Here is a 26,109-nt window from a genome sequence, read left to right as displayed (position 1 = left end):
TGCAGAAGTTGATGCAAAATAGTAGCCATGGATTTTATTGTTTTGCTGAGTTCTCTTTGTTCCCAGCATGGTGTTCTGTCAGAACTTAGTGATTTCGTGGGTAGAGGGAAGTACACTTAATTTTGATGTGTAGGTGAGTAAACACTGGTGCTTGCAGAGAGTAAGTTTATTCCGCAGTTCAAAGTGCCATAAATTATACCAGCCAGAGCTGTTGGCATCATTTGCTGCTGAGATTGTGCCCTCTATGCCTGTCACAGGTGGGCAGTAGAGACTGAAAACTGTCTGATGTATTTTTAAATCAGTGAGACTTTAGTATGAGAAATGCTTAAGTAGTAGCAAACCAGATACAACAATAGCAAGGGATGATGTTAACATGCTTCAGATCCGGTCTTGCCCAGGGTAATTTTTCAGAGTATAACAGGAAAAAAACACATGTGTAGGTAATCAGGGAAAGTTTTCCAAGACATCATAAATGTGAAGTCCTTGAAGGCCAGGCAAACTTAGTGGAAGATGATAGAAATTTTGAAAAGTTGACTCAGAACGTTCTGGTTGTTCCTTTATAAATCTTCTTCTAAAAATCAAGGAAAATGAGGAAGAGTTTCATTTTCTTTCTGCTGGAGAGAAAAACACTGCAAAATATTGATACTTGTGAAGAAAGCAAGGTCATTTTCTGTGACTTGTATAACTGTGACTTGTTTTACAACAATTAATACCAAGGAGTTTTTCTGTAAAAAGTGGAGAAGAAAAAAAAAAAGAAAAAAGTGTATTAGTTTGTACATTATATGCAGAAGCAGATGTTTTAATGGATGTATACTCTCCTTAAGAGAGAAAGGCCGCAGTAGTCTACACTTACATTGATCGCCATTGAGCCAATTAAGATGGGGAAGGAAACCCAGGATTACTGTGGAATTTGCATCTAAGAGATTAATTTTTACACTAGAACATAGAGCCCCTGGCATGGGAAACTACAGAAGAATGCTTTTTGTGCTGCCTGGTAATCTGATTTTTTCTCTAACGTCAGCAGTCATTCAACATACCATGCCAAGAGGATGCAGGTGTTGCAGAAAGAAAAAGAAAGCAAGTAATTTAAGTAATTCCCCTCTAAGCAAGTGCTTATTCAAACAAGTGATGTGCAAGAGGAATGCTTAATAATATACTGAAAAAGAAAAAATTGCTATAATCCCTAGCTGTAATTGGGAAAAAAGTGAACATTGAGATACTATTTAATTTAAGCACATAGAAGATCAAATGCAAAAAAACCCCCACAACCCAACACCCCCAAACAACTGTTAATTATGAATAATTGCCCATCTGCTGATGTTGTGAAAGGTGCTGTTCACTAAAAGCCTGTAACTTTCAGTTCCTGGATAATAAAAAGAGGTGGAAAGTGTTAGATGTTTCTGTGTTTTGCAGTCAACAGAAAGATTGTAGTCTCCTTGTCCCCTGCTGTTACAATTGTGCTCTTAGGTAGATAAGCTGTAAAGCTCAGAATATGGCGAGGCATCGGTCCACAGGAGCAGGAGATGGTGTTCTGCCTGCAGTGGGAGAAGGCAGCTGCTGTTGAGGAAAAAAGTATGTGTATGTCATACATCTGCATCAGACAACAAACATTAGGTCTAGGGGTAAGAGCAAATTGCACACAGCATTTGGGGGGCTAAGTAAACCCTAACCAAGAAGAAATCTTCTGGCCTCAGTTGTACCACTTGTTTCTGTGAAGAGCAAGGACTTGCTCTAGCTTGATGAAAGTAGTGATACAAATGCTGTGAGATGTGTTTGCCCCTATCAGCCCGAAATAAATGAGGGGGGTAGAACTTTGCCAGAAGTGTATATTATCTTGACTGTAATTAATAGTGCTAATTTCTGTTCCACTTAATATTGCTTGTAGCTGTTGGAGACAAATTATATAAAGCTGTATCCAAATACATTAACCAAGCCAGATAAAATCTGGGCCTTTTGAGACTGCAGAGTAGTAAGCATATACACAGTGAATGCTCAGGTTTTCTTATTGTGCTGGTTCTGTTTTACGAGGTCAAAAGTTTTCTAATTTCAAAAGCAACTTAAAATCTTTTGGGGGACTGGGAATGTCTCAGTTTGGTTTGAAATATGGTTTTGAGCATAAATAGGCTTTTGTGAGATGTGGGGATTCTGTCATGCTGTTCCTGGATTTTTACATGCTGGGTTCTGATAAAAACAGCAGGCAGATTGTATTTCTTTTTCTGCTGGAAAAGCCAGAAGATTTTTCTTACTCATCTGGGAATTTAGGAAGAACCCCTTTGGGAGTTACAACATGCCTGCGTGGTCAGGCGTAAACCAGGTGCGTAACAGCTCTTTCTAATACTCCAAACTGCTAGGCCAGAAGCTGCTCTGTGGAGAGCTGGATTTTGCTGCCATGAGACTTAGTGATATACTTCTGGAACTGTATCTTCAATATGTTACTTGTTTCAAGTTTATGGACTACAAAAAAAAAAAAGAGTGCCAGCAACGCTGTATTCATTTTTTGCGCATCTCTTATTTATCTATAGGCTCACACTTCCAAGGGCAAAGCAACATCAATGCTTGTGGGTACAACTTGCATATTGGGGTTACTAGTTGTGCTGGGTACAAGGAAAAATGACTCAGTTGCTGATACAGCAACTTTTGCAGTGAGACGAACTGTGGAAATAATTTTAGCTGCCCAAAAGCAGTTACTTGCAAATTTATGTGACCTACGTGTATATATATTTATATTTACAGACACAAGCTGATTCTATAAAATGTGTGTGGAATTCACTTACACCCATGACATGCCTGATACACACACATTTGATGGCTGGCTTGCTGACAATATGGGAAAGTACTTGCTCGTAACATGTATGGCTCTCATTCATCCCTTTGAGAGCCTACCCTGTGGCCTTTGTGTTTCCTATACTCAGTGGGTTTTGCTGGGTACATATGGATGTGAGGGAAGTATTCTTAGTTATTTTTATTACTGTATAATGAACTAAAATTTACCTTGTTACTTTAAAATAATACTTCATCAGGTGCATCTTCTGCCTCCCTGATAAAATACACACAAAAATACCTTTCAGCCAAATCAGCTGTCTAGGGAACTGATCACAAATGGAAAGTTTTTGATTGTACTACTTTATTTTCCTCCATTTACTACCAAAACTGACCTTTCACATACTAGGTACTAGCAGCAATTTGAGCAAGAAGTGGATTTTCATTGCTCTGGGGCTTCTGAAAGCCAGGGCCCAATCATAAGCTCTCTTTAAATATAACTGAATGGGACAATGGATGCAAACAACCTGAGGCTTCTGACTAAGTATGCAGACATCTCAGATCATTTGTTCTTTTTTTTTCCCCCCAAATCCTTAGTCATTCCCTTGTCTCAAGAGAAGTTTTGTTTCTGAAGGAGTTCTGAAAGATATTCCTGTAACAAAGTGAAAATAATAGAGATTTGTTCCTTAATGCTATAAATTACAGCAGATTCAACAGCTGTTTGTCATCCTCCTCTGTCAATGATACTGCACTGATTAGGCACTACACCAAAGTGTGGTAAAGCTTAAGTTTCTAGCTGAACTTCTTTATGTTCTGTAAGGGAGGGTGCCAGCATTGTAGGGCTGGTGCTTTGTGCCTGACATAATTGGTACTGATGTTTTTAGTATTCTGTTTCCAGCTTAAGAATGCCTTTTTGTTATCAGGATCTTTGCATTTCCTCTCTTCTCCAGTACCCTCAGGTTCATGTCTTCCCCAGACATTATATACCAAGAACAAGAAGTAAAATGGAAATTTGGGTATTCAACAGGCAGTGGAAAACAGTAGCACACTTTTTATTTCATCAAAGAAAGATCTGTTGCAGAGCCAAGTCACTGACCTTTTCTCCCCATCCATCATGGCGCTTCTCAGGAAGAGCTGGGCTCTGCTCCACGGTGAGCTGGCCTGGTGTGAGGAAGTTCGCAGACGCATCCTGTGAGAACACACAGGGCTCAGGTGAGCCCTGAGAATGACGGTATTAGGTCCTTTCTGATTAATCCACCCTTCACCAGTCTGTCTAGGCGTCACGCTGCAGACTGTGTGGGCTTTTTTAGGATTCTCTCTTTCCTGCTGAAGCCTGCACAGAGTATCCCACAGTTGTGAGGTTCACAGAGGACTAAACAAGATGCTTCTTGCTCCAGCTATAACCATCGTCTACATGGAGAATTTAGGTTTCAGTCTACGACTGTGTGCATTGTGGAGGTCAGAGGGGAAAGCTGTGCTTAAACCAAGCTCTTTCTCTACCTTTTCCCTAAAACCCTCCAGGGCAAGCATAACCAAAGTCCCCTGCTGCTACAACTGTTAGAGTCAACTCAGGGATGCCAAGGCCAGTCAGGGGGAGGGGAGACTGGGGAGGAAAGAGGGGTAAAGAAGGTGGTGTAGGTGCCCTGCTGTTTTAGCCACTGTTGCCCAAATAGGATCCGTTAGCTTTCCAAACAGGTACTCGGAAGCATTTTGTCTGAGATTGCAGCATGGTTTCCTCAGCCTTATGTGGCTCAGAAGAGGCAGATGTTCTGCAATGTGTTACTCTTTGAGGTTTAATGCATATATTATATTGCTTGTCAGTTTGTGATATCCTTTCAGGCTCTGTGGTTATGGGTTCCTACTTTATTTAGCATTCAGCATTTTAATTGTATCTGCAGCTCCTGCAGCAGGCATCTCTCTGAAGAAGCCTTAAGATGTCATAATATTTGAAAGAGAAAAATGTGCATTTTTTGATAGCACCTGTAATTTAGGTAGCAAAATAATTGGGGAGAAAGCATCTCTTATCTCTTGTTGAATCTGATATGAAAGACAGTTACAGCTTTTCAAACCTGGCTAAAAATATGAATTATCCTACAATATTTGGATGGATCTAACTTAGGTAGCTGTCAGACAGAAATATTTTAGGTTCTGTATGTTAGTAACACTTGCAGAGGGGCTGTGGCTGTTTCCAAAGAACGTTTTTGTTGCGTGAAATGAGGGGAACTCACTTAGCACAGTAACTACTGTGGAGATGTTTGAACAAATGAATTATTGCATGAAATAATTATTCCTAATAGAAGAATAAGAGTGTATGGACTTTAATCATTCTTACAGCATCCTTGTGAGAGGTGTATCAGAAACTCTAGGAGGTCTGTTACTTTTAACGTTGGTATTCTGCTCAGGTTACAGTAAGAATTATTCCTTGCCATTTCAGGAGGACTGGGGGTATGGGTGTGCAAGTTTTATTTTATCTTATTTTCCATGTGAAAGACACATTCAAAAAACTAGGAAGAGCCTTTAGTAATCATATTACATCACTGTTAACCAACAAAGGCTATAAGGACCTTCTGTAAGAACAATCACAGTTAGAACTTAAGAATCAGTTGGGAATTGGGCTATAATTCTGGCTAGAATTTATCCTGTCTTTTGATACGGTACAAATCCTTCCTACCTAGCCTGATTCTCAGCCTGGGGTTTAACATTCTGCTTAGTGTTCATTTTATTTGGTTTGACACTCACCCATTGTCTTTTGCATGAGTTTGTTGTTATGCTTTGCCTGAGCTGAACTACTCCACCTGATGGTAAAAACAAGAAAATGTCGTCTCTCATGCAATGAGGATTTATTTGAAAAACTGTAATCTAGTGGAAGCATTTAGTGCTGCAAGGGTATTTGTGCCTTAATCCAAGAGACTTACTAATGATGTTCTGCCTCCTTTGTACTTGGATGTAGAGCAGTTAAGGTTATGTAAAGGAGTTGCACAAAGATCTTGCATCCATGGTTTTCTCTCATGTTTCTAGTGAGATACCCAGTGCGTGGGTACTTGTACTGTAGACATGTGCTTCTCAAAGTCCAGATGCTGCCAGAACCTAAGATGCAGCTGTGCTTTGCAAGACATGCATATCTGAAAGGAGTTGTTCCTGCTCATGCACAAAAAGGGAAGAGTGGCTGCTTGGTAGCTGTTGATTTGGTCATGTTCTTACTAGCCGATATGGAAATACTTAATGGTTGAGTATGTTGGGTAGAAGAGCATGTCTGTATGGTATTTTCTATCTCAAGTCCACTTAGTTGCACAGGAAAGGAGGTAAAACTAAAGAACTCTGAAAGAAATAACCTGCTTACAAGAAAAGATTTAAAAGGCTCTCTTGTGACATTGAAAGACAAATAATCACATAAATCTTGTACAAGCAGCAAAGAAACAGGAAGCATAACAGAGCTGCATGTTCCCAAGTCTTTTAGTTTGCCCAGCTTCTTGCAATGCAGTCTGTAGATGCATGCTACAATAAATTTGTCTCTGGCACCTTTCACGTTGCCCTAAGATATCAGAATATTTTCTGTGTGATAGCAAGATCTATCACTTCTGGACAGTCATGTCTTCAGCCAGGAAAGAAAAAGGTATGATTTGCTATCATGAGCTGATGTGGCTGGGCTAAAGGATGGATCCCGTATGGAAGGATGCTTATATGTAACAGCACATGAAAGGAATGGTCTTTAAAAATATTTGAGCAGCCTAAGGCCAAGATTTCCTGTGCTATTGAGAAGGTAATGTGAGATCTGACCACCTGAGCACAAGCTGATTACATTCAGCCTGCACTCTTGCAAAAGAAAGGTCATGGTGCACCAACCAAAACTCTGTGAACAGGCAGGTTGCTCTAATTCATGCTGTGAAACTTTGAGGAATCTCCTTGTATTCAGTTTTCATAGCCTGTATTAAAAATTGCAAATTTTAAGCTGTTCCTGTAGCTTTGTCTTTCACTTGTATTAACCATATACACTTATATTGCCCAAAATGGTGTGTACAGACTTTTTTTTTTTCCTTTCTCTCTCAGACACCCTGGCTCTGGAATACCAGACAGTGCTGGAACGGGTATCCATATCAGGTAAAAGTCACAGTGGTGCCTAAAAACAAACATGACACCTCTGCAGAGTTCCGTTTTTATTATGGTGCAGCTTTGTGTCAGTATGTTAGCGTGAATGGGCTACTCAGCATTTCAGAACATTGCTATATGCTCCCCATCTTGCTTGAGTTCAAGATGGAAAAGATGAATATAGCTGTCAGACCTGTTTTGAAATGAAGCACAGGATCTGAAAACAGATCTGGAAAATCTAACCGTGAAAGCAGACATCTGCAACGGAAGTAGAATGGTCATTTTTTACAAAGTTCTGAGGATAATGAAAGTTTTAGCAAAGCCTCAGATTCAGCAAGTTGGGAAAAAGCCAGTATAGTTCTCATAGTTGTTACACTGCATATAGGGCAAGAGTTAATCCCTGGCAGTTGGTGCGATTGAAGAGGAGACTGAAGAGAGAAGGTAGGTTTCTCTTTAGGTAGTTAAATAGGGCTATCCAGTCCAGGCCTCATGGAAGCTTACAAGGAGAGAAGGTAAAATTAATGAGAGAATTGAGACTGATTTCAAGTCTTTATTTTCAGCAATGTCTGTATTTTCATTAATTCAAAAAGTATCAGCATTTCTCTCTGTTCTATGTCAAAGTAAATAACTTCAAAGAAAGGACTTAAGTCACTTATCTCCTTTGCTAAGGAGAAGAATGCCACTGTTAATGTAAAAATGCCCTTTCAGTTTGTGTCCTGCTGCACTCGTTCCCTCTTTCAGTCCTCGGAAAAAATTCTGCTCAAGGTTGAAATTTGATTCATTAAAACAGTCTTCAAAAAAATAACACTTACTCCTCACTGCACTGCTAAGGTTTTAACTAGTTCCAGGAATATTTTATTCCTAGGTCCAACTTCTGGCCGTCTTTCACAGCAGCACAGTTGCTCCAACAGCATAACACCAGGGTTAACTGTAGCCCTACAACTCCAGAAACTATTCTCTGCCAAGGGGAGAAGGAGCAGAACAAGTGAAAGGAGAAGGGTGGAAATTTTATCATTATCTGATTGAACAGGGGCTTCCTGAGTTTGCATACCCAAAAAGCTTTGAGAAACCTCTCCTGTGCTTTCCATTAGTTTGTGCTACTGGAGATAGTTGTTAAAAGTATGGGATGTATTTAAACAGAGCAGTCAACCTGCTCTAAAGGATTCAAAGTATTTTTCAGAAAAGGTAACTCCTGAACTCTGCCTTGGCTGTACCACTGCCTCATTTTGCCTCCTGGTCTGATAGAAGTAGCTTACAACATGGATGTTGTGAGGATCGGTGAATCAATTAAGTGTTCCCTTTTATTATTAACAATAGCAGTAAGGTAGCCCCCCGCCCCCCAAAGGGCAGAGAGGGGAAAAAAAATAGCCAGACTGGAAAGGGTGAAGAAGAGTATTGTCTGAAAGACGCATGAATTCCCTATAACAGTGAACAGCCCTGGACAGTCTGAACAGGAGAACTGGGTTTAGGTTTAGGTGCTACTGTTCTTGAAGGTTGTGTACCAGTTGGAAATAGTTCAGTGGAGATTGTTCAGCAAGAATGACCAGAAATCTTGATCTGAGGGAGATTGAATGAGTTTGGTCATTTAGCCTCAGAAGAAGTAATTATTTAAATTCCACCCAAGGACTGGAGGATCAACTGAATAACATTAGGGACAGCAGAAGAAATTGAATGCGGGAAGTGTTGAATCTTCATCCCTCAGACATTTTAGGAACAATTGTTTGTCAGAATTGGTACAGCTGCAGTCACTGGTGCCTTTCAGTCCTCTTTTCTACTATTTTTGTGTTATTGCATGCAAGAAGAGATTTACTTATGACAAAAGACCATGAATCTTACTGGTTAAAGAACATATATTTACCAGACTTAAGAGAAGAACAAGGTCATTCAGAAAGTTAGTTACAACTTTTCGGTGCAGTAAGTTTACTGCATCTAAAATCATGCTACTAGTAGAGAGGGTCCAACAGAAAGCAAATCATCAAATAAAAGTCATTATCAAAGTCTTTGTCTCAGAGATTAAAATGTCTGTTGGGTGCTAATGAGGATTAAGTACTGGGTTTTCAATTATTTTTTTTTCTTAACTAGATAAAATTTCTAATCTCTTGTTTGCTACAAATCCTTTGTAAGTTACTCAACACAGCATTGCAGAAATCCAGCTGGACTTACTGTAGATACAGTCAGATGGATCATTTGGGTGACAATTTACCTATAAGCAGAGAATAGTCCTGTTGAAGTTAAGTCTATGGAGAGCTGAAAGCTGACTTTTAAACTAAGTTCAACACACACTATTGATCCTTTCATGGAGGGAAACCATGATATCTTTAGAATCCCCCTACGTTAGTATGTATGGGTTTAGAAATACTAATGCTATTGTTAATGAAGCAGCTGACAAGCTTAATTGTCTTACTAGAAATTTTCCCCAGTGAGTTTTCTTGCAATAATGAGTATAATAGTCACGGTTCATTGCTAACTCATGTTCTCTTCCCTTTTTTTAATTACACCTAATTAAAAGCTTACTGGCAGTCTCACTAAATCAAAAAACGGATTATATTGGCCCAAGAAATGGCTTTAGAACATAAATTTTGAGCGTACACATTTTTCATAAAGCATAAGCATATGTCTATATTTAAATAACCCACATAGAGCATTCAGTGGGTCTGCAAGAAGGAATGGGAATAAAGCAACTGAAATGCTTCTTGCCGATGGAAATTGCTCATGCCCTGCTTCGGTGCATGGTTGTGCCAGTGCAAACTGCTCTAGAGATGGTTCATCTAATCCCTCAGGAGATGCCCTCAGGAGCTTCTCCTGTGCCAGTGCTCCTCTCTATCACTGTGATGGAAGACATGACTAGCAGGGAGGCACAAGAGCATGGAAATTAGAGTAGTTCCTAGGACTGGCTCTCTGAGGCTGGGGCGTAAACAGCTTATGTGTGCCAACAGTTACCTTCTTTGAAGTAATCCCAGGTTGGTTTTGGTTGTGCATCAGTTCCTGTGTCTTGGTTTTTTTATTTCTTTTACTTTTAAACATCTGTGTAACCATATCAAACAAGATGCCTCAATAAATTTATTTTCTTCTTTCCAAACGTAAACATGTTCCCACAAAATGGTTGAATTCTTTAAAAGTAGGCTTTTATATTAGAAAGAGCCCTGTTTAAAGCTCACAACATTTTCATCATGAGCAGATGAGATTATATACTAGCATTACTTTTCTCTATTCTGCTCTAGCATTGTTTCTTTTGCTGTGCTTGAAACCCACATTACTGATGTACAGCAAGATGTTTCAAGTATCTTTCCAAATAGATGTAGGACTATTCAGACTTCAGTTTGTTCTAGGTTCCAAACAGACAACATCATAGTTCTGGGGTATTACAATATTAAAATACTGTCAAGATTAAAACATAAGAGGAGGGTAGGTTGGGGAGCTTTTTTTTTTCCAGAGCCATCAAAGTTTGAAAGAGACAACCGTCATAATTTTTCTTACATGGGATGCTTATGTATAATTCAGTAATCCCCCCGTGATTAAAGATGTCTCCTATAGACCTCAGCTGCATATAATGTCAGTTAGACTCTATTAACCTTTTCTCATCTCCATCTTTCAGCCACTGCTGCCTGACCTTCATTATTACTACATAGTTGAATTGTCATTCTACTGGTCCTTAATGTTTTCTCAATTCATTGACATCAAAAGAAAGGTAAGAACAATGAGACTAAAAACACTGAAAGCTTTAAGCACATATCGTTCTTGACTTGAGGAATAGCTGTATTACCTGTGCCCTGAACTGGAAATACAGTTCTTTCTAGTCACCACCTCTTGCAGATATTCGTCACTGAGAAACTGGTATTGAAGTGCTTGTCTTACTCTGTTCCTTGTTACTATGATGTGAGTTTTTTCTGCACGTGGGAAGAAGAACCTGGAGTAATCAAATATTCAAGGGGAAATAGCATCAGCCAGAAAAACCTACTGCTCTCATACAGTGATTTGAACGGAATTGAACACGTAGTAGCTAGTAGATGTACTGTTTCTTCTAAGAGTTAAATGATGAAATATCAATGACAGAGCAAACAAATTCACAGTATCACTTTGGTAAGTTCTATGAGGGCTTTCAATTAATTCTACAAAGGGATGGTAAAAACAGAGATACATTTAATATTAAAAAACAATGTTACATTTAATCTTACCTTTATGGTTATGAAATTTCAAGTAGCTGAGCGTTGCTATTAAGGAGCTATTAATCAAGAAAATAAAACTCTGGACAGATAAAAACATTTTTCCAGTATCAGTAGCAACCTGTTGCATATTCTTTCATTCAGATTCTGTCCTCCAAGGAACGTGCTAGTCCATAGCAGAACAGGCAGCACAACAGTCATTCTATAATAACAGTCCATTGAGCTAATCTTGCAGGGTTTTTTAATGTTGCAAAACTACTTGTTTAAAACATTTGGAAGGATTTTATAATATTTTTATGTGCCTCCTCCTGCTGTCATTTAATTAAATCATTGTAGGCTATGTTAATGGAAAAATCCCTGTTTACTAGAATTTTAGCAGGAGCATAATTCTGAAAATAATAAGTGAAGGATCCAGTATGTCCTGAATAAATTTATCTGCTATTTGGAACCACAGTATGCTACTGGGCGTCTTGTGTCAGAGATATGTATGTAGAAAAACACCCCTCTATTTGAATTTCCAAATTTTTCCAGAAGTAGAAATCTCAAGAAAACATCCACAAGTTTTAAATCCATATTTGAAGGTAAATTGTAAGCAAAACAACCAATTTAGGATGAATATGTGTAAATCCCTTGCTTGCATTGTCTGTAGATGCTAAACATTCTGTTAAACATGAGCTTGAAATGAGTACAACTTTACTGTTTCAAAAAACAGAGATGTAGAAAAACAGTGCTCAATGGAGCTGTATGATAGTGGAGATGAATTTAAATCATGAGTAAGATTGACTAATATATGTAAGCTGCAGGTGCCAGCAATGATGAATAGCCATTTGTCAATATATCAACCAAAACCAAATCTCTGCAGCAGTGTTACAGAATTGTTCAGGTTATTGCTGCAGAAATGTAGTGTGTCTAATCAGTCCCCCTACATTCATATTCAGCCCTCTGCACTGTGCTGTTGGTTATGTTTTATTTTCTTCGGGTACCTCTTGAGGGAGAGGAAAATGTAACAGCATTGCAATTGCAACAGTACTGCAATTTTGCCATACAATACATCTTTAAAGAATATTTAATTGATTCCTGACTAGTTGCTTTGCTCATGTGAAAAGTAATTGGAGACTACCTGAACAGCATCTCCATAGCTTTTTCCCTCATGACTTGGAGAGTTTGTTCCCATTGGTGAGCTGGGCACAGAGCTAAAGCCTGATCCTGTCCATAGTACAGGTGCAAGTAACCAATCTTTTGCAAGTCTGTTTCTCAGTTATATATAAGAGACTTGTACTTGTTATCAGGAAGACTTTGCAGCAGCCTGCTGTGGAAATGGGAGATGGAGGTGGGGAAGTGGATCACTAACAGCTAAGTAACATCCCTGCGGCAGATTTGCAGTGCTTTGAACCCAGAGCACCAGATCAAAGCAGTGTCCCATGCATCTGCTGCGTCTGAGAATGTCCTGTGTTCAGCAGAGAGCAGGAGCACAATATCTGCAATGCGATGATAGCAAGTCAAAAGCCTTTCATTATAAGCACCCTGCAGGAGGCAGTGAAGATGCCGTATTTATAAATAACTTACTAGATCACTGATCAGTTTGGGCTGTAGAGACAGTTCTCCTTGTAGTGTAAGCAAAATTGATAACTAAGAAGGTCCGACTGGAGAAATGTGGCCATGCGCTGGTGTCACACAGTGAAACTGTTCTGTGGCCAGGGGTGAGTGCAAGCTGTCAAGAAAACCCATGAGTTGAAAAATATTAGCACTGGGAGTGTACAGTATTTGACAAAAAGTAGTACAAGCTTGACAGAGACCCCAGCTCTTGCAGCACCATAATAGTTCTCTTTTAAAGAGCAGGTTTAGTTTAAAAAATGTGGAAACCTCTTAATGTACCCAACATGCGATGTGTGAAACGGTGCCCATGTGAAATAAGGCTCTGTTTAACTAGAAGAAGCAGGAAATTTGCCAGCTAATGCCAGACACTATTGTAATATTTCATGACAGCTTATACAGAGCAGATTAACAGTTCTCAGCCTAAGAAGCCTGCTGATGTTTTTATGTTACAGTGAGAGGAATACTTTTATCCAAGTCTTCATTATCATTTTAGTTACTTTAAATTCAGCAGTGGCTGTGTTGTAGTCTGGGATCATCAAAAGTGCCCTGGCAGCCTCCTGCACTGCAGCAATTCAGCCAACCGCTTTTATGTAGCCAGGTTTCTCTCAAGGTGAGGTGCAGTAGGTCTTCTCTGAAAGCACCAGCACTCAGCACTGGCCTAACTCCAGCACTGGTCTTTTACTCACTGTAGCTCAAGAGAAATGTACTTGCTGCTTTCCATCTCCATTTTATTCTTCTCTAATAGCAAATTCCTGACTCTAAAGTGACTTCCAAATGGTTTGCTGACTTTCAAATACCTTTTTATCTTTATTTAGGTGTTATAAATTCCACCAGATTATCTTTGCCTGGCTGAAGAGGTGTGAGCAAACTATTTAGGCTGTTGCACATACCTACTATTGGCATTAAGACAGCAAACTGAGTAGATTAACTTTTACAGTTTTATAATGGCATGTTGTTTGCTTCAGAAGTATCTACTATGCTGCAGTAATGATGTTCTACCCTTAAGGGTTTTCATTTGCAAAGACTGCAACCTAGTATGATCTGGTTTTTTATCATCTCTCTCCAGCTTCCAATACTCCTCTTTTGTAAAACACAGACTAAAAAAACTAGATCAGGGAATTTTGTTACTCTCTCAAGCCCCTGATGAGTTTTAATAGCAGTGAGGCTTATTTACATGCGTTCTGGATACCTGAAGTATTGTTTAATAGAAAAATATTTGACAGGTGTATTTAAGGGAGTGTACAAAATTTCTACTCAGTGTTTTAACAGGTTTATAGAAGATCGAGGAGACCTTTCTGTGTATTCACACCTTTTAGTTCCAGGCAGTTGGCAATTCCTAGAGCTTCTGTGTTTTACTATTTTAAAAAATGACAGTTCACTCATTCCCAAAATTAAATAGTCTGTAGCTGCTAATTTTCCTGAATATTCCATTTTGATTCTAGAAAATTTATGCTATATTTCACTAAATCTGGATCCTACATCTCTTTCTTCAAACTCAGTAAAAAAAGTCATAGAGCTGATTTATTTTGTTTCAGAGGAAAGGAATGTAGATTGTGTACATTTTGCAGACCTTTACTAGAATTGTAATGGTTGAAACCTTTAGCTGGTGATATTCCCTTTCCTTAGTGATCTATAACATAGCCCATTTCCAGAAGCTGGGGTGACTAATGAAGATGATGTTTTGCCCTTTAGTGGCACTAATGCTCCATAGCCACTTGGCAGTTTAGTCAATGAGCGTGACATGTTAAACAAACATGGGTAGCAGAAGCCTTGATTCCAGAGGGCTTGTCTACAAGTTGAGACCCATGGGGTCTCTCTGTTGTCTGACCTATGTTCTTCTCACTGATGGTATCAGGAGTAGGCTCTTTCTCCTGTTCTTAGCCACATATTTTCATGACACAGGCACATGACATCTTTCAGCAGTTACAACTGGAGGCTACATATCTGCTGCAAATAAATGCATCTTGCACAAACATATATGCAGTTTGAAATACATTTAAAAAAAGAAGCAGCCCATTCCTGTACAGCTGCTTTTCTGCAAGTACCACTTGACACTATGGGGACTTGTACCATTAGTTTCTATGTATTCATTACCCTTATGTATAATTAAAATCTAACAGGTAGCATCTTTAAAGTATAGTATTAATTACTGATGTGAAGAAATGTCACAAAAGGAAAGAAAGGACCAGAATAAGTAGTCTTATTTATATCACTGCTACTTTTTTCTAACAATTTTCAGTAGGTCAGTCCAGCATCTCTGTTTCAGAGCTGGCAGAGTCAGATAACTATCTCTTTTAAGAAACATTATTAGAGAAGGAGTTCCCTGGACAGCATTTCCATAAGTAGACTCATGCAGAAGTGCAGAAGACTGCTGCCCAAGAGCATTAGGGCTGCTTAGGAATAATCCATATTGTCAGGAATGCCTTGAAGAATTCCCAAGAGGGACTAGAAATCTCATATTTGTAGAACATGAATGTGTCAGCTATAAAAACAAAGGAGATTTTTCTGCTTGGCTTCTTCCCCTGTTTGGACTGCCTATGTGCTAACATAATTGCTGTTAGAAGGAAAATGAAGAACAGTGCCATAGCATTTGCAGCTGAAGCAGGTAAAGAGTTAGGCTGCAGTATGGCCATATGGCAATGCTAGTAGCTTACTTCTAATCCCAGGGACCAAGGTAGGTGCTTTGCTGTTTTGATTATGGCATGGTGAAATGGTCCCCACGTGGGGGTTTGTAGTTACTGAAATGACTAAGATGCTGTACCCCTGCTTTCCCTTAAGACCCTTAGCAAGGGAAGCAGCCTTTAATTCTCTTTTTGTTCAGTCTTCTTTAAGAAAATTAATTTAAAGCAATGGCTTGGTATGACTGCTGAATGTATTTGATTGTGCTCCACACTGCTGGGGACCACATAACCTGGCTGAGAAATCTTGGATGTATACCAGCCTAGGGTACAGTTCTCTGCTTTTAGTCTTTTTCTTTCTTTTCTCCCTTCCCCCATCCCCCTCAGCTTTGTGGCGATATACTGGCAATGCCCATTGATGGGTAGGAAATAGGTCCTTATAGCACCTGATAGCATTAAGCATAAAGTGATAGGCAGGGAGCTGGTCCTGTCCCTATTCAGTTAATGAGACTGCTCAAGCTGCAGGTTTTTCCACGGATTCCAGGTGTACATTGCAGTGAAGCCAAGTGCTGGTACTGACTGAGAGGCAGTGGCACTGCACGTCCTTGAAAACAGTGGTGCCTGCTATGTGCCTACTGCATTCCCAAAGAGAGGTACAGTGACACCAGGCAGTTACTCTTCCCAGTATTGGAGAGACAGAGCAGTCAGCAGCTGTAGCTGCTGCTTTTCTGGAGTTGACCCTGTGTTAGTGGGAGCTCACCAGCACTTTCCGTAGGGCCCTCCTGCCCGACGTGTGTACCTTCAGTCCCTTTGCACACCAGGTGCTGCCTCTCTAAAGACTGCAGGGTATCAGTTTTGGTTTCTCTGCTGTGGGCCACTTAGCTGAAGACTACCACAGCTCAGCAGGACTGACCTACGAAAGCTGCCAGAAAGCCAAATTCCACCTCCCAAAATGCTTGGCTGCCTGGAAGAGCTGCTGCTTCTGACTGCCTGGATCTCTCTCCCTTCAGACAGCCCTGCATGAGAGCCACTAAATCTGCTGAGAGCTGTGGTACTAACTTTGCACCCGGTGCATGGAGAAACTCCCCAGGCAAATGATGCCTGTGATCTTTTCTTCAGGGTTTTGATACCACTTTCTCAAAGCTGTGCGGGTCGTTCAGCAAACTCCAGTAAGACTTCTTTTTGACTGACCTGGTGCCTTGCAGACAAGAGCCTCATCTCTGTGGGTCCTCTTCTCTCAGTAATCAATCTGGGAGTCTAGGCCAGGCAGACAGGTCGTTCCTCTGCTTTGCCTGTCCCTTGGCATGTATCTGGGAATGTGATGTTACAGGAGCTTCACAGCTTCCAGTATTTTTGAGTAGTTACAGTTACTTGCTGGCCAAACAACTCAGAGTTACTGATCTGGAGACCAGCTAACCTGCATCATTTGAGAGGCAGCAGATTAGATCTGAGTAGGAAGAGCTGCACCAGCTCATTTGCAGACTTTTCTGACTCTGTTACAGTGAGAAGGCAAAGCAGCTTCATTAAAAACAAACAAATAAAGAACTGGAACTGGGATTCTCAGCTCTGTGAAAGCTCTCAGTTGTGCTTGGCAGGTGACTGTTGATAACTCCAAGTGCAACGGAAATGTGTTTCCCGTTTCTTTGTAGCTATTTGAACTATTGTGAATGATGCGTTATTTTGCCTATTGTATGTTGCTTGGTGTATAAAAAATACGATGTAATTTGATTTGTGTGTACATATGCCTTTTCAAAGTAACTTCAGCCACCAGTGTTTACTTCATTAGGTTAAATTACTATGAATTGAGAAGTGTAGATATTGCCTAGCTTTAAGTAATATTTTTGCATTTTGTTGACATATGATGATTATTGTATTCAGTCTAAATGAAATATATAGCAGAGTATTTAATGCATTTATGTAGCAGGATCTTTATGTAACATAACCATAATTCTGGATTTAAAAAACATCCATCCATTTTTGTATAAGAGTACTGAGTATCGCTGTTTGCTTCATTGTTTTTTGGTTTTTTTCCTTGCTTCTTGCTGCTCTAGGATTTTGGCATCATGTTTACACATCACATTGTAACAGTCACCCTGATAACCTTCTCATATGTAACCAATTTGACAAGAGTGGGAACCTTGACCTTATGTCTCCATGATGCGGCTGATGTTGTCCTAGAGGTGAGATAATACATATGTCATTAGTGTCTGTACATGGTATTATTCACTATTCAGAGAGCTAGCATGTCAGTAGGTAGAATCTATTTGCTACGCAGAACAAGGATTTCCTAAGCAAAGAGTCCAGTTCAAGATGGTAATGGTGATTAATATAGTGTATTTCCTTGCTGAAATATATTACACCTGTAGCAGTGCATGTTTGTGACTTCAGGCTGGTTTATCCATTGATAAGTTGCTTGTACAGAGCACTGGTAATGCATTGCATGCCAGGGAGGGTTACACACTGGTTTTAAATATAACATGGTAAAGTCAAAAGCTCAAAGTTGCAAAATCTGGAAAGTGGTGACTGTGGGATAGAAGCTCCTGGTTCTTGACCCCTCTGATGTGGTGTGTGGGGCACAAACCCTGTTTCCGAAAGAATCAAGGTGTTGCGGTTTGTTTCTGCTGTGCTTTGCTGGGCAGAGGGTGCTGGACAATTCAGTGGCTGTGCATGGGCAGTGAGCTGGCCTCTGGTCCCCAGGATTTTCCAGGTTCCCGTGCCTCCGCATCCAGATGCCAGTATTAAGAAGTTGGCTTTGGAGAAGAAGGGGTGATTAAAATTCTTTTAAGTCAAGATGGTCTGTAACTTCCATAGCGGCAATTTAGAGATATTGTTATCCTGTATCTGCATCAGTTTTTAGACAGCTCCGGGTGATGCTAGGATTGGGCTCTCTGTGAACACCCCATCAGGATCAAACCAAAGTTAATAACTATTTTGTCTGAAATTAGTTTTTATTAAGGCAGTTGCAAGTATCCTGTTATGCAAGAATATAATCTCACTGTGTGAGTCATCTACTGCAGAATCAAAATCCTGCCATTCAGATTGGATAGTGCTGTAAACCTGGGTTTATTTTTTAATCTAGAATGCACATGACTGCCTGAGATAGAAAGCAACAGAGAATCTGGTTTTATCCTGTTAGAAATAATTACATCTTTACAAGTTTATTCTTCTGTTTTAGCAATGTGTGTAGATCTATTCTACTAGCTGTGGATTCACCCAAACTTACTTCATTCATCTTTTCTCACCACCAGAAGGACGTACTTGAAGGTGTTCATTCCAGATCAGTGTCTGTGGGACTCTAAAACCACTGGAGAGCAGCTGTAATAGGCTAGCTAAAACCTTATCTTGAACACAGTGAGATGCATATTTTTGCTCAATTCCTCTGTTCATTCACTGGCTAAGACAAAGAGAAATTGCTGGTATTATCACATGATTTGCAAACATTCAGCAAATATACTTCCCCATGAGGCATATACTTTAGTGGTCTTTCTAGTCAATTAGTTCAGTCTGTTCTGGCTGGAAATACTAAAGCTACTCTGAAGTGTAAGAGAATCACAAGCCCCGAGCAGCATTTACTAGGAGGGCCTCACTCAACAGGCTTTCTTCTGCTAAGCCAGTGGGTCACAGCCCCAGTGCCTTATGAGAGAAGATGGACTATTACGCACTGCTGACATTACTGAGGGGAAAGTCAGTGCAGAGGAAGAAAATTAGCAAACTGCAAAAGAAGCTGGTAAAATACCTTACCATGGTAGGTCAATTATGCACCTGACCTGTTTTATGTATTTTGTATTTGTAAAAAATGAAAAGCTATTTCCAGAGGCCACTAGGCTCTTTCCACCTACCATAATGAAACATGTCCAGTGGAAAACTGGAATGACCCATGTTTGCTATTCACATTGCAGAAAGTAGTATATATTCGTAGGTATACTGGAGATGAGGTTTTTTCCATAGGTCTTAAGGCATCTGCAGATACAAAAGAGTCATAGTAGGATTTTCAGGAATACATAGCTGTTCACTTAGATCTGAGGGAAAGTTATCTTGGATACTCAAAGCAGCCTAGCCACAGCAGGACAGACCAAATGTAGAGTAATTTGCTTGCCTAGGAAGCCATTACATTAACTTAAACTGAAAACTAGGCTACCGAGAGGCAATTTTCAGAATCCCAGCTAAGTTGTTATGGGATCTTGGGTATCTTTGTACTGCACTACAGACTGTGGGTTGGAAACGCTGTGACCTAACCAGCTGAAGCACTTAAAATCCCACCTATATGGGGACCTTGAGACTTTTCAGCTTCAATTAATGAACACTGTGACAGTTTTGATGCCAGTGTATGGATGTGAATAGTTTGGTATGCTTCTGGTGTATGAGCCTCAAATAGCTGACAGTTCAACCTGAATCCTTTCTGTCAGGTTCCAGCTGTCTCCTAACACACTTCTCTAAAGAAGCAAGGAATGGACATTTCAAACCAAGGCAAATAGCTGTGCTGTAAAATACATGGATTTAAATAGACTAGCAAGAGTATCTGGAAGAGTTGTGTTATTAAGTTGTAGTCACAGTTTTAAGCTTTGAAAATTGTGTTGTATTGTCTTAGGTGGCCAGATTCCATCCAACAACATACTTTCTTGCTTTTTTTGTAGTCCTTCCTTATCGATATCATTTGTAGATTTGTTATTTGAGAACTGATGACCCAGCAGCTGTACTGTTTTTGAGAAATGGCATGGTACTACTACAAGTTGCTGTAGCAATATCATCTCCACACACTATGAAACCAGCTTTTTTAGACTGCTGCCATGGAAATACGTCCAAAATTCCTACCTGAACTTTCAGTCATCTGCAAATCAAGGTGCTAGTAACTCTTCTGTTTTGCATATTGTCACCAGACTGTTCTCTTTTCCTTAAACCAGACTTTGAGTACAAACTGCCAGGAAACTCATTTGCGTCCGCTAGAATATAGGGCCGATTCGGAAGGGTTATGTTTTCTTTGCAGCACTGGTGGCTTTCCTCATGTTTTGTGAGCTTCCTAACTTGTTTTCTGTTAGTGAGAATTATCCTTTATATTCAGGTTTTTAGTGGATACATTGCAGAAGTTAGGTGACACCCAAAAGTGCAGGTTGGTTTTGGCATCCAGATGTCTGATATGAGCATTGAGTACTTTAAGGTTCAGTGTATTCTTACCAAAAAAATCAGAATACAAGAATCCCTCTCACCGTTTCAGGTAATTCCCTGGTTTGAATTCTGCATTCAGAATAGTATTCTGTATGCATAGTTGTGGCAATTTTGCTCCCTCTTAGCCCTCTGGAAAGTCTGCACAAGTAAGCATCTTCTCAATATGGGAGCTGGATACAGGTCCCCTCAGAAGGGGGCTTTGAAAGGGTTCCCAGTGGCTTAAGTGGACACTAAATCAAGCTTTTCATGTACTTCATTGTGCAGTGACTCTGGATACATTTGACAGAAAGCATGAAGAAAGACTGTCTCTGCCTTGAAGCAGATGTTTGAAAATAAGTAACTGCTTATACACATGAATGCTGTGGAAGCAGCAGAGATGTCTTAAAACAAGCTTGCTTGTACGTGCTGTTTTCTTCAGGGAGAAGAAGGCAAGGAAACTTTGGGGAAGATCAGTGTTTTAATGAGCAGTTTAAGTGAAGAGTAATTAGTGACTTCTTCATTGAGGAGGAGTGGAAAGACTGCATGAAGACAAATGAGAGAAGCATGTAAAAATAGGCGTAGGGCAACAAGTTGAAAAGCAGAAGTTGGAAAGAGAGAGGAAGAGAGCCTTGGAAAAAGATTTGAGGGGAAGGGATATAATCTTTGAGGTGGAAACTGTTCTGTATAGGCCAGGGAGGAAGAAGAGATGCTGTAGGGGAATGTAGGATATGGGGCATTGTAGAGGATTTGAGACAAAGTTTATATATAGCAGACACTAGAAGGTCAGAGAGCATGGTACAGGTGGAAGATGGATGGATGCTGAAAATGCAAGTGGAGCATACTAGAAAGGTGAGAGACAGGTAGGTAAAGAGGTTGGGGACAAGGACAGCACAAACACAGTGGGGTTCAATAAAAGGTTTAGAAGAGTTTTGTGAATCTGAAATTGTAAAATTTAAAAAAGGAAATTGTATGGGGAAGGAAAAAAATGAGAGATATACTCTGGTTTATGCAGTCTGGGTTTTTTTCTGAGAAGACATTTTCCAGCTGCTTGGTGGAGAGGAGTTACAAGGTCACTGCAAGGTGGCCCAATGAAAATGTTAACAATTTCATAAAAGTTTGATTTCTTCTTCTTACAGCTTATACACAATACAAGAGAACTCAGTTGTCCTCACAGAAGTAAACAGACATTTCTTTCTTTTACAGGCTGCCAAAATGGCAAACTATTGCAAGTGTCAAAAACTGAGTGACCTTCTGTTCCTTACATTTGCCATTGTCTTCATTGTCAGTAGGCTTGGCATATATCCCTTATGGTGAGTAAGCATATCATTTTCCTCAAATGCTAAGCATCAAACAAGCTTGGAAATAACTATGTTGTAATTGAACGTGATTCATTGACATTACTCTGTTTCCCAAAGCACCAAGGAGAGTTTCAGACAATACTAGGTGCTGAAATAGCCTATTTGCTAGAGTGCCATTGTGTTTACTGTGTGCTAGACAAGAAACATATGGGGCATCTGCTGGTTTTAAGGTAGAAGTAGGTTGGAGACCACATAGCTTCAAGTTAGCAGTTGGTCACCTGTGTTGGCAAGAAGTTAGAGGAGAAATAAAATGTCACTGAAGACACTGACCAGAGGCTAAGCTTGAAGCTGGGATCTTCTCATTAGCTTTCAGTGCATGCTTTATGAATGTATTCATCTTAAAGAAAAACACAGTGAGATGAGGAATGTCTGGCCCGCTGAAATCGGTATAAGGATGTTACTGCCATGCAGGTTGCAGTACTGCAGGCTACTCTTTTCCCACCCCTCCTTTGCACTGAGGGTCGTGGAGAAGCTGTGTAATACATAGATCTATAAGGTAGTTATACAGTAATCCCACCTCTTCCCAGACAAAGGCAGCTGCTTGCATGTGCACATACTCTTTCTTCTGGGTATGCACACAGACAGGACATAGATGTTCGATTCTTTTGCTAGGGTCTTCAACATCCAGAAGGCAGCTAGCTAGTTAGGAAATACACTGATGTACTCCACTGTGGAAACCCATTCAAGTTTCTCTGTAACCTGTGCCCTATATATGAGGAGGGCTGGGAGGAGGTGTTGACCTTACTCTTTTGTGTTCTGGATCCTTCCTTTCTCTCATATGAACAGAAATAACCCAAATCTCTGTATCCCCTATGAGAGCAGGAGGGGTCTGTCATTGCATCAGAAGATAATAGTGACAGTTTTGGTTTTGGGAAGCATGAAGAATGCCAGAAACGTTACCCTTTTTAGAGTTTTATTTAGAGAGATTACCACCAAGCACTTTAGCAAAGGATTTACAGATGCCAGTATCAACATCTCCACTACAGTTTCCTTTCAAATCCTCTGTAATGATATCTCTTTGGGGTTTTGTTAATGCAAACAGGATAAGACCAAGGTGCCCTTAGGGAGCTGTGTCATCAGCTCTGCTTAACAGTGCAATGTAGAAGTCTCATTTAGCATTTAATGACTCCAAAGATAATGTGATAATGTGTGGTCCCTACTGCACTGAGTTGGTGACAGACCATGACAAAAGGAGAAAATGGATAGACACACAGACTGTGTGTTTAAAAATACTTGTTACTGTTTCCAAGGAGGAATTATTTGTTTCTTAAACAGCTTTGCTTCCCTTTCCTCAGTCCTTCCTTGAAGCTAACTTGGCCATTCACTGAACTTCTGTAAATGAAGGAAGCTAGTGTTTCTACTTGCATGGTCTCAGAATGGTCTCAGATAGGAAAAATGGTGGCACTCCAGCTCATAGGATTTCATCTGCCTGGTGCATTCTGGTTTATATTGAGAAATGGAGGGAGGACCCAATTCTACCAGTGCAGTTCTGCCACTGAAGACTGCAGTACATGACTCTGCTTCAGGGAAGGCTCAGTCAGATGATGACTGGATGGGTTCACAAAGGGGAAGGCAAAGAGGAATTCATACTTGACCAACCTGATAACCTTCTATAATGAAATCACTGGCTTGGTTGATGAGGAGAGGGCAGTGGTTATAGTCTACCTTGACTTCAGTAAGGCTTTTGACACTGCCTCCCAGAAGATCCTGAGAGGGAAGCTGATAACATATGGGCTAGATGAGCAAACAGTGAGGTAGATTGAAAACTGGCTGAGCAGCCAGAGTGTGGTGATCAGTAGTAGGAAGTCTAGTTGGGGGCTAGTAACTAGCAGTGTACCCCAGGGGCCAATACTGAGTCCAGTCCCATTCAACATCTTCGTTAATGATCTGGATGATGTAGCAGAGTGCACCCTCAGCAAGTTTGCTCATATTCCAACCTGGGAGGAGTGGCTGATACACCAGAAGGTTGTGCAGCCATCCAGAGGCATGGAACCTTAACAGGCTGGAGAAGTGGGCTGACAGGAACCTCATGAAGGGGTTTCAGTAAAGGGAAGTGCAAAGTCCTGCACCACTGTATGCTGGAGGCTGACCAGCTGGAAAGCAGGTTTGCATAAAAGGAACTGGGATCCCAGTAGACACCAAACTCAACAGGAGCCAGCAATGTGCCCTTGCGGCAAAGAAGGCTAATGCTATCCTCGACTGCAATTACGAGAGGTGTTGCCAGCAGATCGAGGAGCATAATTCTTCCCCTCTACTCAGCACTGGTGAGGCCACACCTCGAGTACTGTGTCCAGTTCTGGACTCCCCAGTACTAGAGAGATACAAAGCTACTGGAGAGAGTCCAGCAAAGGGTCACTAAGATTGATTAAGGGACTGGAGCACCGCTCACATGAGGAAAGGCTGAAACAGGTGGGACTGTTTAGCATAGAGAATAGAAAGCTCAGGACAGATACTATCAATATATATAAATATATGAAGGGAGAGTATAAAGAAGTCTGAGACAGGCTCTTTTCAGTGGTGCCCAGGGCCAGGACCAGAGGCAACGAGCATGAACTGAAACATAGGAGGTTCCATTTGAACATCAGGAAACACTTTTTCACTGTGAGGGTGACTGAGCACTGGCACAGATTGCCCAGAGAGGATGTGGAGTCTCCATCCTTGGAGATACTCAAAAGCCGTGTGGACATGGTCCTGGGCAGCCTACTAGAGGTGACCCAAGTTGAGCAGGGCTGTTGGACAGGATGATGTCCAGAAGTCCCTTCCAACCTCAGCCATTCTGTGATTCTGTGAGCTGCCTTATGTGTTTAGCTGTGCCTCCAGCATTTAAATCTCACTCTGTATTATTTGAAATGACAAAGAAGGAGCTGCTGACTTGAAATTTTTTGTTATTCAAACACAAACTTTACCAGATCACTGCTATGTGCTTGCTTTGCTGAATAGTCAACAAAGAGCAGATTAATCTTGTCCAGAGTGCATGATTTTGAAGGAGGTCATTAGTCTTCACACATTTAACTAGAAACAGCTGCCCAATATGCTTTTTCTCATGAGACATCTGAAAATCAGCAAGGTCCAGATTTTCCCATCCTTTACATCCTTACTATGCTAGTCAAGTTTTGGAAAGTCCACGCTTTCAACCTGAAGTGTTTAAAATAACACTGCGTTTATAACTGGAACTGAAGCTCAGAAACTGGAGGTTCATGCTGTCTCAAGTGATTTCTGTGAAGTGTTGCTGCCAAGTATCACACTGTGCAGGAAACCCTTGTGAGGACTAGGCAAATTATAAATTAAAGATTGACATGGCTAGTGGGAATCAGGCATCATAGAGCTGAAGACTGTGTAAGTGTCCCTAATACACATTCATGCTGTCTGACTGGCAGAGTCCCAGAAGAGATTACCAGCACAGTGATAAGTTATCTAGCAAGCATGAAAACTTGAGCCCTGCTTTATAGCTGTGGCATTTTGTACTGGTGTTCTGGATGTGCCCATCCGTTCCCATATACATTAGGTCACAGCAGCACTTCCATGCCACTTTAGATTGAACCTTGTCTGAATAGAGTAGCACTGGCCCAGTGTGCTGAAAGCAGGGTAAAAATCGAGGCAAGTAGATCTGGGGAAGAGGGAAAGGGAAGAGGGCTGCACAGTAGCTTCTGTTGTTGATGTTGGCTCCCTTGATACTGAGTATTAGGCTAATGAGGGTAGCAGGTTACAGCTGTGGGTGAGGTTTACTGCTGGGATGGAAAAGATCAGCATAGACTCTTGAAGACAGTGAAGGCAGAAGGATTGTGCTTTACAGGAATGCAGCAGCCAACACTGTGCTGTGTGTTCCCATGTCACAGATGTTACACTGGCAATCCCTCTGCCTCTGCTTTCCCTTAATCAATGAAAGAACACATTTATTTATTTGAATATGCAAATGGTTCAGTGCAGTGTATATGATCTTTGATTTTTAAGACCATCTTACTTCCAGACCAAAGCCTTGATGTAAGTATTCCTAACAGTTACCCTTACATACACCTATAATTACAGAGCCTGGAGGCAGTTCCATAGTTCTCAGCTGTACTGTGGGCACTGTGTGTGGAACTCAGGGCTAGCAGGGATGAAGCATGGGGATGTATGAGCTTGTCTCTCCCAAATCCTTTTTCTCTATGAAACAGCAATTCTAAATCTTCACCCCCATTAGCTTGCACGTCAGCAAAGATGAGTCATTGGCGTGGCAGCAGGCCAGGAAGCATAGTTTTGCTCTCCTTTGCTGAATATTCAAAATAGCAAAATTTAGTGCCTGATTAATATTACATAAATATGCAAATTTTTCTAGCATAAAAGCTGAGAGGTATAAAATTGGTGTGCATGTAATGTAAAAGGAAGACTATAATTTATAAGAAAACT

General features: G+C 40.6%; 1 protein-coding gene across 4 annotated transcripts in view; it reads left to right on the top strand.

Annotated features, from left to right (window-relative positions):
* Nucleotides 1-26,109, top strand: part of CERS6 (ceramide synthase 6) — a 132,699-nt gene that overhangs the window by 84,921 nt on the left and 21,669 nt on the right. For all 4 annotated transcript variants that reach the window (XR_007507438.1, XR_007507440.1, XM_049811802.1 and 1 more), the window contains exons 5-8: nt 6,808-6,858; nt 10,442-10,534; nt 17,275-17,403; nt 21,569-21,675. Coding sequence is in view for 2 of the 4 variants with exons in the window: in XM_049811802.1 (XP_049667759.1) it covers nt 6,808-6,858; nt 10,442-10,534; nt 17,275-17,403; nt 21,569-21,675 (380 nt within the window). In the remaining 2 variants the exon portion in view is untranslated. The remainder of the gene's footprint in view (nt 1-6,807; nt 6,859-10,441; nt 10,535-17,274; nt 17,404-21,568; nt 21,676-26,109) is intronic.

Source organism: Accipiter gentilis, chromosome 1 (genome assembly GCF_929443795.1).
Source record: "Accipiter gentilis chromosome 1, bAccGen1.1, whole genome shotgun sequence".
Taxonomy (NCBI): Eukaryota; Metazoa; Chordata; class Aves; order Accipitriformes; family Accipitridae; genus Astur; species Astur gentilis.
Note: the sequence above shows the minus strand (reverse complement) of the source record. Positions and strands in the feature narration are given on the sequence as shown.